This window comes from Canis lupus, chromosome 18 (genome assembly GCF_003254725.2).
Source record: "Canis lupus dingo isolate Sandy chromosome 18, ASM325472v2, whole genome shotgun sequence".
Taxonomy (NCBI): domain Eukaryota; kingdom Metazoa; phylum Chordata; class Mammalia; order Carnivora; family Canidae; genus Canis; species Canis lupus.
Window position 1 is genome coordinate 25,523,163 of NC_064260.1, and position 14,190 is coordinate 25,537,352.

The 14,190-nt window shown below is 70.8% G+C and overlaps 2 protein-coding genes across 13 annotated transcripts; one reads left to right on the forward strand and one right to left on the reverse strand.

Annotated features, from left to right (window-relative positions):
- The first annotated feature begins 35 nt into the window (after nucleotides 1-35).
- LOC112663535 (USP6 N-terminal-like protein) lies at nucleotides 36-11,175 on the forward strand. 10 transcript variants are annotated; one of them, XM_025452583.2, is made up of 13 exons: nucleotides 36-90; nucleotides 685-768; nucleotides 1,082-1,151; nucleotides 3,117-3,156; nucleotides 3,418-3,498; nucleotides 3,833-3,910; nucleotides 4,311-4,420; nucleotides 7,086-7,203; nucleotides 7,842-7,993; nucleotides 8,179-8,244; nucleotides 8,764-8,863; nucleotides 9,130-10,935; nucleotides 11,043-11,175. In XM_025452583.2, exons 3-9 carry the CDS (start codon nucleotides 1,086-1,088, stop codon nucleotides 7,961-7,963), a joined length of 615 nt encoding a protein of 204 aa, XP_025308368.1. In that variant the 5' UTR covers nucleotides 36-90; nucleotides 685-768; nucleotides 1,082-1,085; the 3' UTR covers nucleotides 7,964-7,993; nucleotides 8,179-8,244; nucleotides 8,764-8,863; nucleotides 9,130-10,935; nucleotides 11,043-11,175. The 10 variants fall into 10 exon arrangements, with proteins under 10 accessions (XP_025308368.1, XP_025308372.1, XP_025308371.1 ...); XM_025452587.2 differs by having other exon boundaries at nucleotides 7,880-7,993; XM_025452586.2 differs by lacking the exon at nucleotides 8,179-8,244.
- HRAS (HRas proto-oncogene, GTPase) lies at nucleotides 11,062-13,991 on the reverse strand. 3 transcript variants are annotated; one of them, XM_049096581.1, is made up of 6 exons: nucleotides 13,755-13,806; nucleotides 12,770-12,930; nucleotides 12,413-12,591; nucleotides 12,130-12,289; nucleotides 11,953-12,034; nucleotides 11,352-11,494 (listed from the first exon to the last, which is right to left on the reverse strand). In XM_049096581.1, the coding sequence occupies exons 2-5, from the start codon at nucleotides 12,878-12,880 to the stop codon at nucleotides 11,972-11,974; spliced, it is 513 nt and encodes a 170-aa protein (XP_048952538.1). In that variant the 5' UTR covers nucleotides 12,881-12,930; nucleotides 13,755-13,806; the 3' UTR covers nucleotides 11,352-11,494; nucleotides 11,953-11,971. The 3 variants fall into 3 exon arrangements, with proteins under 3 accessions (XP_025308378.1, XP_025308379.1, XP_048952538.1); XM_025452593.3 differs by lacking the exons at nucleotides 11,953-12,034; nucleotides 13,755-13,806 and adding an exon at nucleotides 13,860-13,991 and having other exon boundaries at nucleotides 11,062-11,494; XM_025452594.3 differs by lacking the exon at nucleotides 11,953-12,034 and having other exon boundaries at nucleotides 11,062-11,494; nucleotides 13,755-13,799.
- Nucleotides 13,992-14,190: the final 199 nt, after the last annotated feature.

Consider the following 14,190-nt stretch of genomic DNA (forward strand, 5'->3'; position numbering starts at 1 on the left):
CCTCCCACTCTCCCCAGTACCCCCACCCTCCCACTCTCCCTAGTACCCCAGTGCATAAAGAGGAGGCGCTCACACAGTGACAGGTCACGGGTGAGTGGCAGCTGATCCCCGCTCCCCGTGGGCCACTGTGGGACCTGTGGGGCCGGGTGGGGGCACTGGCTTCCCGGGCTGGGGTCCACAACACCCCAACCCACCATGCAATGACCGTGAGCAGCTCCTGCAGCCCTTCCACAGCCCCACGGGAGCGGCCCCCTTTTGCCGCCGTCTAGGAAGGAGGCTGGGGTTGGAGCCAGGCAGCTCCCCCGGATCCCCCGCTCCCCTGTAAGCCCTGTGCTGTGCAGGGACCCAAGCCATGACCTTTCCAGCCCGTCCTAGATGCATGGACCCCGACAGGGGTGACACCCCCCCGCCCCGCCCTGTGGTCAGGGGAGGACAGTCAGGGCCCGCTGGGTCCCCCTGGCTCATGAGCAGGCTTGCTCTTCACTCACTGGAACGTGGAGTCCCTCGTGCTCCCCTAGGCCCCCCTCAGGCTATTCACACATCGCTGCCCTCAGGGTGGGGAGTTTGGTCGCACTCTTGCTGGCATTAGGTTTTAATTTTGATGAGTCCAGTCCATCGCTTTCTCCCCTTGGTCGTGTGCTCGTGGAATCTAAGAGAAACCTTCGATCCCCGCCCCTCCCCAAGCCCGCAGGGACACTCGCTGGCCGGCCCACCCGCCACCATCTCTGCGCCGGCCCCGGGCTGGGAGACGTCACCCCCGAGCATCAGGTGGGCAGTTCCCCGGAGCCCCTGGGTCCCCCGCCCGTGTGCTCCTGATACCGGGGTGGGAGCGCTCTGTGACCCCCGCGTGACGGCATGTCCTAGGACAGTGGCTAGGAAGGTGGACTGTAGGTGGGCGAGGGACAGACAGGCAGCGAGGGCCCGTGTGTGATGCTTCAGCCCAGCCTGTGCCCCTCGGGGCTACGGGGTTGTCTCTGGCTCCGGTCAGACGGAGGGGCACCTGCCCACGGGGAGCACCCGGACGCATGTGTCCTCGGAAGGTTCTCACGCACCGTCATTCTTGGATGTGTTTGGATTGCAGCACCATGCAGGAGGACTCAGAGACCCTGCTGGCCTTGCAAAGGCCCAATATCGTGGCCCAGTACCATCAGGTGAGGCCCAGAAGGGACCATAGACACTACACACCCACGACAGGGGGGACCATACCTGCAAGAGCAGGTGAGGCTCAAGAGGGGATCAGAGCCAAGGATGAGCCAGGTCAGCCCAGACAAGGACCGTAGTCACCAGGAACAAGTGAGACCCTGGGGATGGTCCCGGTGTCAGTAGCAAGTAAGGGTCCATCCTGGAAGCTAGTCATTGGTAGCTGAGGAGCCCAGTCACCAGGTACAGGTGAGGCCCAGGTGGGGACCACAGTCACCAGGTCCAGATGAAGACCACAGCTACCAGGCCCAGGTGAGCCCAGGTGGGGACCACAGTCACCAGGTCCAGGTGAGGCCCACGTGGGGACCACAGTCACCAGGTCAGGGTGAGGCCTAGGTGGGGACCACAGTCACCAGGTCCAGGTGAGCCCAGGTGGGGACCAGAGTCACCAGGTCCAGGTGAGCCCAGGTGGGGACAAGAGTCACCAGCTCCAGGTAAGGCTCAGGTGGGGACCACAGTCACCAGGTCAGGTCAGGCCCAGGTGGGGATCGTCACTGATAGATAGAAGCAGGTGAGGCTGTCAGGCTGTGCCCACCAGGCAGACAGGCCCTTCCTCTGGTGCCCGGCCAATCTCAGAGGGTCGGCGCTCCCTCAGGATTCAGGGGAGGGAGGATCCCTTCTGCTCCCTTCTGTTCCCATTTCCCTGCTCTGATCGGACCCCACCACGGAGCCCCCTCTGTTGCAGGCACACCAAGCAGGGTCTCCGCAGGACCTGTCACTGTACAAGGTCACCGACCACCAGGGCTTTCTGCAGTCCCCTGGATACCCCTCATCCATCTCAGGGTGGGTGGCGTTTGCAGGAACACCTCTCTGGAGGCTGACCCCCCCCCCAGGTCGGGACCTCGTCCCCTGGAGCCCTCTGAGGGCCATCTCTGCGCTGGGCTGCAGCTGAGACACCCCAGAGGCCGACCCGGGATGTGGGCAGGAAGGGAGCTGGGCCCGGGGGAGGCCCCTGGACACTCAGAGGAGGGGCCCCCACGCCTGCTTCAGGCAGGCCCAGGTGTCTGCCTCCTGCATCCGGGGCGGGGGGGCAGGCAGGGAGGGGTCCAGTCCCTTCAGCAGGGGCTCCCGCAGGTGAGGGGCTCTGGGGCCGGGGCGTGCTCTCCGTAGGGTGATGGCCTGGTCTGGGGCGAGTCCGCAGGGGTGCTCTCACCCACACCCCCCAGCCAGGGCCCCCACAGTCCCGAAGGCTTCTGCGGGGCTGCAGGTAGATGCCGGGGACCAGGCCAGGGCAGGGAGGTGGGGGGCCGCAGAGGAAAGGCCCGACCAGGCAGGAGGAGGGAAGAGGAGGAGGGGGCTACCCTGGGCGAGAACGAGGAAGGGGACAGTCCAGTGGCCTAGGTCGCAGGGGACGAGGCTGATGGGCCAACAGCCCCACGAGAACCTGACGGACACTGGAGACTCCAGGTGGAGCCCCCTCAGCCCTGCTCACGGCCCAGTGGCTGCTGGGATGGCTCAGGGGTGGTCGTGCTCAGGGGCTCCGACAGGACAGGAGGTGAAATGGGCCAGAGGCAGAGGGGACAGCAGAGAAGGGAGTCAGGGGACAGCAGGGGGATGGCCAGGGGGCAGGGGGAGGCCGGCTGGACGCTGGGCAGTCAGGCCCTGGGGAGGCAGGGGACCTCAGCGGGACGGTCACAGGGCACCCGGGCCACGCTGACAGCTCTCGGGCTGGTCCATCGAGAAGGGGGCAGGTCACCCCCTGGGGGCGCCGAGGGGTCCCCGCCCAGCCCACCCCCGGCAAACACCTTTCTCAGACCCCCCAAAACGCCGCCCCCACCCGCCCTCAGGCCACTGGCAGCCCCTGCCCTCCCTGGAGAAGCCCTGCCCTCCCCAGGCCCCTGGGTGCAGACGGGGGTGGGGGGGGTGCGGTGGCTGTGGGGCCGGGGCCTCAGGGCTCTGCGTCTCTTGCCTTCCAGGGACAAGGAGCTGCCCAGCCCCAGCCCCCGCGAGGCCAAGGTGAGAGCCAGTCCTGGGCCCCGGGCAGGATGTGGGGGGGGCTGGGGCCAGCTGTCTGCACCCCGTCCCCCACATCTCCCCAGTCCCCCGTCCCAGCGCTGCACGGGCTGCCGGGAACGCACCCCAGACCCGGAGCCGCGGTCCACGGGGGGCCCTGTGCCTTCCTGGCTCCTCCGGGTCCCGCGGGGGACTGGACGCGGCCTGAGCGCCCACCTCCCGCGGCTGGAGCCTCACCTGCGGCCCCCACTTGTCCTCTTCCAGAAACTCCGCCAGGAGACCCGGTGCACGGACAAATAGATAAAAATGCTCAAGCGATGGGACCACTACCTCCCCAGCGAGAAGGTGGGGTGCTGGGTGCCCCCGAGGGCTCTCCGTCCTGACGGGGCTGGGGGGCCGCCCTCAGTGTCCTCCTGCCCCGTCCTCGGGGGAGCCCCCTGCTTGGGGAGAGTCTGCTGGGAGCCCGAGCCTCCCCAGGCTCCGGGACGGCAGTGGGGGAGCGTCAGGTCGGGGCCATGGTCCCTGCTCCTCGTGGGGGACGGGGCCCAGCTCCAGGGAGACCCAGCCTCTCCGCAGACACCGTGGAGCCGAAGCCTGAATCTTCTAGATACCTCGCGCTCCCTGGGCTCCAAGGGGCCGCCCTGGGCCCCTCTCACCAGCACTGTCTTCCTCCCCGCAGCTGCGGTGCTGGGTCTACAAGGGGGTCCTGCCCCAGGTGCGGGGACAGGTGTGGCTGCGATTGCTGAACGTCGACCAGGTTAAGGCCAGGAATGCCAGGAAATACCAGGTGGGGCCCGTCCACTTCCCGTGGACCCTCAGTCCCCTCCCCACCAGGGCTGACCCCCCATGTCTCCTCCCCACCCGGGCTGAACCCCCATGTCCCCTCCCCACCAGGGCTGATCCTCCATGTCCCCTCCCCACCCAAGGCTAACCCTCAGTCCCCTCCCCGCCCACGACAACTGGGCACAAGCCCTCACGCAGGCCCCGCGGGCACGGTGGGCACTCCTGCCGTCCCCGGCCTCCCAGGGGAAGGGTGGAGGTTCCTGCAGGACACACTCCCTTGGGGGCCCCAGGGCTCCCTGCCCAGGACAGCAGCTGCTGACAGGTCGGGGTCTGTGTCCCTGACGCCGGCTCCTCCTTCCGGGGTCTCCCCGCAGGAAATGAAGGAGGCAGCCCTGGCCTCTTCCCGGGACATCATGCAGATCGACCTGGACGTCAACCGGACGTTCCGCAGTCACACCATGTTCTGGGACCGCTACGGGGTTGGGTTAGGCTGCTGGGCCTGCGGGATTCGGGGGCCTGGGAGAGGCCCGGGGGCTTCTGTGCAGGGGCCATGGGGTCTCCAAGGCCGGGGGGAGCGATGGCAGCAAACACACTGCCACATGGTAGGGTGCTGGGGATGACCCCTGTGCCCCCACCCCCGGGGTCTTGGGGATGGGGAGGCTCCAGGACGGGGCCTCCAGGGGTCACCGTCTGAGCTGAACCCCAAGGGGGTGAGGAGCAGCCCCGTGAAGAGCAGGGGGCCGGGGTGGGGGCATGGGGGGCAGTAAGGGGACCTGGGGGCCAGGGTGCATGGCCGCGGCTGGACCCGGACACATGGACCCGACGAGGGTCAGACAGCTCAGGGTGACACCCACCCTCGGTGCTTTATGTACTTCTGAATTCTGGGCATTTTATTTTAGACAATTTGCAGTTGGTGAGCACACATAGCATGATGACCCCCAGATGCCGCCCCCGGTCCAGGCAGGCCCTGCACTGAGCACACGGGGCCCCAGGAGCAGGGGCAGGGGTCACAGCAAACCCCAGACTGGGGTCGCCTTTATCTGTAGACGTCTCCGTGTGCACCTTAGAGAAGGGGGTGCCCTGTGTCCGCAGGCCCCCGACGCCATCCCCCTCAACCACCGCCCCCACGCCATCCCCCTACATCACCCCCCACACCACCAGACCCCCCACACCCCCAGACCCCCCACCCCTATACTATCGGTCCCGCCACCCCCACAAGGACACGTGCAGCTGCCCCCTGTGGGACATGCTCAGCCTCCCCGGCTACCTTGGGGTTCTCTGGACGGCCTGCTCCCGTCAGAAGCCCGGGTGTCCCGTAGAGTCCCCAGGGGCCGCGGGGAGGTGGGGAAGGCAAGGAGCCCCCGACAGGGGGGTGCAGGTGGGTGGAGCAGAGGGTGCAGCTCCCTCTGTGTGCAGCGGGCAGGGTGTGTGGGAGCCTGGGACCCCAGGGGTGACCTGCAGGGGCACCAGGGACGGGGCTGAGGAGCCGCCAGGCAAGGGTGGCTGGGCTTCCTGGGGGGCCGCTCGGACTATCTCCCCAAGAGAACTCGGTGCTCCTCCCTGCAGGGAACCTGCTGCCCCCCGGGGCCCCCGCGGCCCTCAGAGCGCAGCCGGGTCAGGCTGACCTGTGACCGGGCCCGGGGGCCACGGAGCCGGGGTGCAGACTCAGGCCGCTGTGCGGGGGGCATCGGGCAGCTCCTGGCAGCGCTGAGGGGGCCGCACCCCATACCCCCCCCGCGCTCAGATAGTGACCCCAGGGGTTTGCAGCCTGTATCGGGGTCACACCTGCACGATGTTCCCTGCTCTCCTCACGGCGGCTCAGACCTGGAGCCCCGAGATGCTCTGGGATGGGCGGGCCCGGGGTTCCCCACACAGAGGCCAGCCCAGGGACACCTGGGAAGGCCTGGGGGTGCGCTCAGGGCCACGGATGCCCCGGCTGCGTGGGCTCGGGCAGGGGCCACGTGGGGCTGGTGGTGTTCCCGGGACACAGGGCCAGGCCAGGACAGGGGAGGAGAGGCGTCAGGGGCTGCGGGGACCGGGGCAGGGGGAGCGCTGGCTCCCAGCGGGCGTGCAGGGGGGGCCGCTCCAGGGCTGGAGGGGGCGCTGGTGGCGCTGGGGGAGCCCGGAGCTGCACACACCACGGAGGGAGCCACTCGGAGGCATTGGACACCCCACGGTGCACTTAACCCCTGGCACGCTGCACGTGTGAGGTCGCCGCCTGTCCCCGTGCGCAGACCTGACCCCAGAGATCGGCCCCCGCGGAGGGGCCCTGCGGGCCATGGGGCCTGCGGGGCGGGTGTCTGCACCTTGGCGGCCTCGCTGGGCGGGGGCTGACTGAGCAGAGCCCCCCGCTGTCCCCCCTCCTAGGCAGCGAGCCCTGTTCCATGTGCTGGCGGCCTACTCGGTGTATGACACCGTGAGTGTCCCTGCCCCCGCCTCCTGCCCCGCCGGCGGCCTTGTCCTGAGTGCTGGTGACCAGCGGGACTCACAGTCAGGGGCCCAGCTCCACGGCCCCCAGATGCCGGGGAGGGTCTCTCTCCTCCGGGACGGGCAGGGGGCGGGGTGCAGGCCTCCCAGGGGAGGTAGGGCCTGCGTGCCCGAGGGCCGGGGCTGCCAGGGGCCCCCAAGTGCACCGCGGCCGTCCTAGAGCTCGGGTCTGGACTCTGACAGACGGCACTACTGATGAGAACCCGGGCGGGGAAGGCTCCCACTCCCCTGAAGGGCACGAGGCCGAGGCGTCCAAGAGGCCGCCCCCTTCCACGGCGCATTCCAGAAGGGTCCCCAAGGACCCCAGCTCACACGCTCCCCGGCCCCGCGGGGTGTCCTGGCCCTGCTCCCCTCGTGGGACCTCCCAGGGGCCACAGTCAGGCCCCCGACCTGCCCTCCGGTGGGTCTCCAGACCTGGCGGGTCCCCTGCAGCCTGGCATAGCTCACGGAGGCCCCTCCTGCTGGTCTGAGGACGGGGGCCCTGGCACGGTGGCCACAGGGCTCGGTAGCTGGTCCTGGTGGCCCTCACTTACCCCCCTGCCCTCTGGGAGCCCCCTCCGGGAGCCCGGGCTGTGAGGGAGCCAGGGGAGCCTGACACCCGCGGGGAGGGATCAGAAAAGGCCTCGGGGTGCACGCCCTCCGTGGGGCTCTGGCTCTTGCAGGAGGTGGGCTACTGCCAGGGCATGAGCGAGATCGCGGCCATCGTCCTCATGTTCCTGCCCGAGAACGCCTTCTGGGCGCTGGCCCAGCTGATGACAGACGACAGGCATGCCATGCACGGTAGGGGCCCACCGGGCCGCCGGGCGGGAGAGGAGCTTAGGAGGGCCTCCCTGCAGGCTGCTGCACCTGGGGGCAGGCGGGGACCCCCCCAGCCCGCCCCCTCCACGGGCAAGAGCCCCGCCTCCCCGGTGGCCTCCGGGTCCCGGAGCCACGGCCACCCACCCCACCGTCTGCAGGCCAGGCTCGCAGTCCCGCTGCTCCCCCAGCCTCCCGCCCGGCTGCCTGCCCCCCAGGCCCCCCTGCCAGCCCACAGCCACACGGGGCCCAGGGGGCAGCATCTCCCCCTCCCGGGGGCCCCCAGCCTCACTCCCAAGCCCCACAGAGGGCCATGCACGCCCATCACCCTCCCCATGGCCTACACCCGCTGCCCCTCGGGGCTGGGGACCCGCCTGTCCCCGCGGCGGCCCCTGCAGGAGAGAGGGTGCTGGGTCAGCCGGGCCTGGTCCTCAGCCCCCAGCCCACGCCCCGCGGGGTCTCTGTGAGGACGAGGGTCCCCGGCCCCACACCCCCGGCTTGAGAGGCAGCCCTGCCCTCTGGGAAGAGCCGGTCCAGTCAGGGCTCCGAGGGCGGTGGGCACATGGGGGTCAGGGCGTGGGGGTAGGCCCCTGCCCCGACACCCCTCACCCCACCTGGTGCAGGAGGAGGCCCTGATCGTGGGGGCCTGGGGCCTTCTCAGGCTTCTTCGTCCCAGGCTTCCAGAAGCTCCTCAGGTTCCAGGCTCATCACCAGCGCGTCCTCCAAAGAGCTCTCCCCGACCTGAGGAAGCACATGGCACATGGGAGCTCCTGAGGTTCCGTCCCCGGGGTCCGGGGCAGGGGGTGGGGGGCACGGCCCTCCGAGCTGCCCAGAGTTGGGGTCACGTTCCTCCCCTGGGGCCCAGGGGCACCCTCGGGGCTGGGCAGGGCTGTGGGGAGCGCAACAACGGGCTCCAGGGGCTGCGGTGTGGGGCCTGAGCACCTCCTGCCCTCCCGCAAGGACGAGGAGCAGATGTCCACCGGCATCTATACCCCAAAGTGGTTCCTGCAGTGCTTCCTCAGCCGAGTGAGGCCCCCCAGGAACCCCGCTCCCGGACCTGCCCCCTGCCCCCGGGGAGGGCCAGCTCAGCCCCACCCTCCAGACGAGCCAGGCCGGACCCCGGGGCCCTGAGGCTGAGGCTCGCAGCCCAGCCCGTCCTGGAGAAGCCCAGAGGGTCCCTGGACGAGGTTCCGGGGGGCGGGCCGTCTCTGCCTCAGCTCCCCTGGGGGAGGCCAAGTCAGCCCGGGGTGTAGACGGGCCCTCGGCCCATCGGGCGGCCAGCCTGGGGTCCTCTCGAGGCGTGGTGTCGTCAAGTGCAGGCAGAGTCTGTGCCCCCAGGGGTGCGGGAGGTGCTGGCCGGGGTCAGAACCCGGAGCGGCCGGGAGTCCTGATCTCCCTGGGAGGAGGGCACGCACTGGGGGGGGGGGGGTGCTGTGGTGCCTCGTTGGAGGCAGCCGGGGGGGCAAATGGCAGGCCTAGCTTAGCCCCAGCCAAGCCCCCCAGGGGCCCTGCTCAGGCCGCTCCTCCCACCCCGCTGTCCCCTAGACCCCCTTCTCACTCACCCTGAAGCTGTGGGATGTTTACATACTGGATGGGGAGCGGGTGCTCACGGCCCTGGCCTACACCATCCTCAAGGTGCACACAAGTAAGTGAGCCCCTGGGAGCCCAGAGGTGGGGAGGGGGCAGGGGCGGTGACCCTGTGCTCTGAGCAGCACCCAGACCTGGGGCGGGGGGGACGGCGGGGCAGGCGGGTGCAGTGGGGCTCCCTGAGAGGAGCAGCGGGCAGGGGCCACCCCGGCCAGCGCACTGCCCACGGCGCTCCTGGACACAGCGGGACCCCAGCCGCTGGACTGGGGGCACTAGGGGCCCCAGGGCAGGGCCTTCTGGGTCTGACTCTCACCCACTGCCCAGAGAGCCTCCTGAAGCTGCCCCTGGAAGGGCTCCGGGAGTTCCTCCAGGACTCTCCGGCCCAGCCCTGGGCCCTGGAGGACGAGGCGGTGCTCAGACACCTTCGGGCCTCCATGACCCAGCTCCGGAGGATGCGGTGCGACCTGCCCCCACCCAGGTGGGCTCAGGGCCCCGGCCCCTCCCGACTCGGCCTGCTGGGGCCACCCAAAGGGGACAGAGCCCCCGTCCTCATCTCTGGGGCTCTCCTCTTCTGCTCTAGCCTTGGGGACTCCAGGCTAGGGCTGGGCGGGCAGGCACCCACTGCAGGGCCCGGGCACCAGTGTGGGGGGCTGAGCACAGGGTCAGGCGGGGGGGCCACAAGGGAGCTGAGGACCCCCGGGGCCCCCAGCGGGGAACACATAGCCTGCTGGAGACGCTGACCCCGTCAGCCTCTTTCCAGCGGGACCTGGAGTTCCCCACGAGGCCCCTCGGCCTGAAGCGAGTGTCCCCGGCGCCCAGGCCTCTCCTCCCTTCTCCGGCCTCTGAGCCACCGCCCAGGGTGGAGGAGCAGGCCTCCCCGGGCCCAGCCACCCAGCCTGAGCCGCCCGGACCCCCTCCCGGCCAGGCCATCGTCCAACTTCCCCCCCAGCGATGGAACTCCCTCCCCACCCTCCCAGTGTAACAAGACGGTGCGGGCAGGTGGCCCCCGGACACGGTGGGCTTGAAGACAAAAAACGGGGTCCCCTTCCCTTCGGCACCTGCCTGGGCCACCCCAGAGGCCCCGCGACGGACCAGGCCCTGGAGCACCCCCGGGACTCCCATCACGGGGTCCCCCCAGCCCCCTAGGGACGACGCTGTCGGGCCCAGGACACCCTTCCTGCCCCGCGGCCACTGCAGCTCATGCCTCTCGCTGGGCAGTGACGGGCACAGCCAGGGCAGAGCCAGGGCGGCGCTGAGCCCGCTGCCCCGAGGCCCCGCACAGGCCCGGGACCCTCTGCCCTCTGCGTCCACAGAGCAGCTCAATGCTCGCGGGCAGAGCGTGGTGGTGAGTGCGGGGGCCCAGAGGCTCTGGCCCGCCGTCACCGTGCCCTGCCTCATCTTGCTGTCCCTCCCGGAGGGCGGCACCCCCCGCACAGGACACCAACCCCTGACCCAGAGGGACCTGGGCTGGCCTGGCCCCAGGCTCTGTGGGGGCAGGGGCGACTCGAGAACTGCCCCCCAGGCCCAGCACTAATGGGATCCAGTGCTCCGGGGCCCTGGCCAGGCCTGCGTTCTGGCCCCGGGCTGAGCGAGCCCTCTCAGAGCCGGATGTGGCCTCCTGGGCCCTGGGCGTGCCCCACAGATCCAGGTCACTGACCTAGGGCAGCCCTGGGGATCCCGGGACACCCCAGGGCAGGGCAGCAGGGGCAGGCCCGTGGGCCCCACCCGCACCCACACCAGGAGGCAGGCTCCTCCACGTGCTGGGGCTCCAGCAGTCAGTCACCCGGCCCCAGTGGGCCCGAGGCCGGGGTCCAGCTGCCCTGCGGGGACCTAGAGCAGGAGCCCATGGGCCGCAGGTCCAGGCCAGCTCTGCTGTCCCCAGAACCGCCTCTCAACACCCCAACCTCAGGACACACACCCCCACCCGGAGTCCGCACAGGCTCCAAAGTGGGCGACTCCAGCACCCGTACCCCCGTGGGATTCCCGCTTTCCTCTAAGGACAGGAAGGTCTCCCAGGGGAAGGCGCACACCCTCGGCTCTGAGCCCGTTTGCTGTTGCAAGTTCAATAAGGTGTTGTGTGAAAATGCACGGCCGGCTCGTTTCTGCGTCTCCCGGAGCTCTGTGCACGGGGTGCGGAGACACCCCCAGAGAGGAGGAGGGGGGACCTCCCGGCCCCGACCAGCCCCTGCAGGGGCGCCGCCAGGCACACACAGCTGACGTCCCCACGTGCCTTGCAGGTGCGGCCATACGCCAGGGTCAAGACCATCAAATAATTTACTGCGACTCAGCCTTTGCCCCGCGGGCAAGGACGGGACTGGGGGAGAGTGACAGCCGGGGGGGCCCGTGGCCTCAGTTCACGACAGTCTGTGCAAAGCGCCCTGGGAGGTCCGTGCTCCCCCTGTCCAGGGGGCCTGGGCTGGCCGGGCCCCGGGGGCGCTTCCTTCCTTCCTCGCCCTCCTCCTTCCTCCTTCCGCGCCTCCTCCCAGCTTCCGGCACCTCCTCGCCCCGAGCCTGTGCGCCTGGGGCACAGAGGACCAGCGGGGCTGCCAACGTGGCCCTGGAGGGGACGTCAGGACAGCAGGCACTTGCAGCTCATGCAGCCTGGGCCTCCCTCGTCGGGCGGGCTCAGCTTGCGCACCTTGTGCTGTCGAATCTCTCGCACCAGCGTGTAGAAGGCATCCTCCACGCCCTGGGAAGACGGGGCTGGCTGAGCGTGCGGCTCGGCCCGGGGGCCTGGCAGCGCAGGGGACCGAGGGACCCCAGCGTCAAGCTCATGCATCATCCCAGCTCCCCCTGGCCTCTCCCCACCCCGCCCCCACACAGGCAGCCCCAGGGCTCCCCCCATCAGGCGGCTTGGCCCTCAGGAGCTCCCCCACAGGGCAGCCCCGAGGTCTGGCTCCCAGCTCTAACATCCAGGGTCCCGCTCCTGTCTGACCTACCACCCTGGTCCCCCACAGCCCATTAAAGAGGGCAGGGCCTACACGGGCCCATGGGGCTTTCTGCGGGCAGGGGCCAGGGCCCCAGGGTCACCACTCGGCCTGGCTCAGGGCAGCTCTCTCTGGGGACCTCTGCCTCTCCCTGGAGCTGTGTCAGCCCAAACCCTGGGCCCCGGCCTCCCTCGCTGCCCTGCCGTCCGGGGACACTTACAGCGCTAGGGGCCGCTGGGTCACGGGGGTCCCGGAGGGTCCCAGAGGGTCCCGGAGCTGGAGCCAGAGCCAGACCGGCTGCCCTGTGTCGGGGGAGAGGGGGCAATAAGCACTGCTCCCTGGCAGGGGCGGGGCGGGGCGGGTCCCCAGCTAGCTGCGGGGTGGGGAGCCGGCTCACCTGGCGCGTCTTGGCTGACGTCTCGATGTAGGGGATGCCGTAGCTGCGGGCGAGGTCCTGCGCCTGCCGGGACTCCACGGTGCGAGCAGCCAGGTCACACTTGTTCCCCACCAGCACCATGGGCACGTCGTCAGAGTCCTTCACTCGCTTGATCTGCTCCCTACAAGAAGGAAGGTGGGAGCCAGTCGGTAGGCTGCAGGCACGGCTGCATCCGAGACCCTGACAGAGAAACGCGATGAGAGGCAGAGGAACAGGTGGCTCTGAGGGCCGGCCGGAGGCTCACCTGTACTGGTGGATGTCCTCAAAGGACTTGGTGTTGTTGATGGCAAATACACAGAGAAAGCCCTCCCCCGTGCGCATGTACTGGTCCCGCATGGCGCTGTACTCCTCCTGGCCCGCTGTGTCCAGGATGTCCAGCAGGCACGTCTCCCCGTCGATGACCACTTGCTTCCGATAGGAGTCCTGCGGCAGGCCAGTGCTTCAGAACGCCCAGCCCCACACCTCCGAGGACGGGGCCACCCAGCCACCAGCCCCTCCTAGGTCCCCAGGTGCCACCCCCAGGTCCCACGAGCAGGGGCCGCCCTCCTGCGGAGCCCACAGCAGACATGCCCACAGCAGGCTCAGGGCTGGGCGAGCTCACCTCGATGGTGGGGTCGTACTCATCCACGAAGTGGTTCTGGATGAGCTGGATGGTCAGGGCGCTCTTGCCCACGCCTCCAGCGCCCACCACCACCAGCTTATACTCCGTCATGGCTCCTCACGGGACGCAGCACAGGACGCCAACGAGGTCTCCTGTCCCACCTGCTGAGGAAGCTGCTCTCAGCCCTGAGCCAGCCCCGTGGGGCAGACCACCCCGGCCCCGACCCGGTCCCCAGGCCCCACACAACCAGGGAACCGGGCGCAGCCGCCCACCTGTGGCACCTCCAGCGGGGGGGGCGGCGGGGGGGTGGGTAGGCACCTCGCCGGCGCTCATGGCTGCGAGAGAGCAGGGAGAGCTGACAGCTGAGAGCATCTCCCAACCACGCACCCAAATTAGAAGTTGCTGGGTAGGCAGAAATCGTGCACTGGAGGGACCCGGAGGCCCTGCAGGCTGAGATTACCGCCCCTCCCCGCAGAAACAGGTCCTGCCACAGCGGAGTGCAGCAGCGTGCCCGGGCAGGCCAGAGCCCCGCCGCGCCTCGCTGCACCGGACTAGCATCTGCGGAGCGCCCGCGGCCGCCAGCTGCTGCTCCGGGGGCGAGGCCCGGGCCCTCCTGTCCCGGGGGGAGCCCCAGGCCCGCGGCCGCTCGAGCTTCGCAGGAGAGCAGCGGCGGGCTGCGGGGATGGCGGCCCCGGGAGCAGGCCGGCGGGGTAGGCGCGGGGACGGCGCTGGGCCGCGGCCTCCGGCCCGGCTCCCGGTCTGGGAGGTTTCGGGACGCGGTGCCCGGGGCTCCGGTGCGAACGCCCGGCTCGCCCGCTGTGCATCGCGGAGGCCGCCCGCCGCCCGGGCCTCGGGGGCGCGCCTGGCGACCTGGGGGCCCCGCACGCGGCCCGCGGAGGAGAGGGCGCGGACGCCGCCGCCCGGGGCGCCCCCGCACCCCGCACCTCGCACCCCGCACCCGCCGCAGCGCCCGCCCGCGGCTCACCTGCGCCCCCGCGCGCCCCGCCGCCGCCGCCGCCTCCACCGCCCGGCGCCGCAGCCCCGGCCGCCCCCGCCCCGCCCCGCCGCCCGCCGCCCCCGCCGCACTCACCGCTCACTGGCGCGACTGCCCCCGGGGCCGGGGCCGGGGCCGGGGCGGGGGCGGGGAAGGGGGCCGGGGCCGGGGCGCGCGGCTCGCCCAGCGCATGGGCTCTGTCCGCGGAGGGTGCGGCTCGGGCTGCGGGCTGCGGGCGCGGGCGGGCGGACACTCGGGGGGGAGGGCGCGCACGCCCCGCCCCGCGCCCGTCCGTCACGCAGGCGCGGCTCGCCATTGGCCTCGGCCGTCGGGCCACGCCCCCGCCCCGCCCCGGCCCGCCCCGCCCCGCGCCGGTTGGCCGGCCCGCCCGCCCGTCACGGGCCGCGGCCGGGCGGGGCTTCCGGGA

Bases quoted from the DNA above. Each gene is read 5' to 3' on its own strand.
- LOC112663535 (XM_025452583.2), top strand. From the start codon at position 1,086: ATGCAGGAGGACTCAGAGACCCTGCTGGCCTTGCAAAGGCCCAATATC. The intron at 1,152-3,116 runs GTGAGGCCCAGA...CTTGCCTTCCAG, and splicing joins TCGTGGCCCAGTACCATCAG to GGACAAGGAGCTGCCCAGCC. The intron at 3,499-3,832 runs GTGGGGTGCTGG...TCCTCCCCGCAG, and splicing joins ACTACCTCCCCAGCGAGAAG to CTGCGGTGCTGGGTCTACAA.
- HRAS (XM_025452593.3), bottom strand. From the start codon at position 12,880: ATGACGGAGTATAAGCTGGTGGTGGTGGGCGCTGGAGGCGTGGGCAAG. The intron at 12,592-12,769 runs GTGAGCTCGCCC...GGCCTGCCGCAG, and splicing joins AGTACGACCCCACCATCGAG to GACTCCTATCGGAAGCAAGT. The intron at 12,290-12,412 runs GTGAGCCTCCGG...TCCTTCTTGTAG, and splicing joins GAGGACATCCACCAGTACAG to GGAGCAGATCAAGCGAGTGA.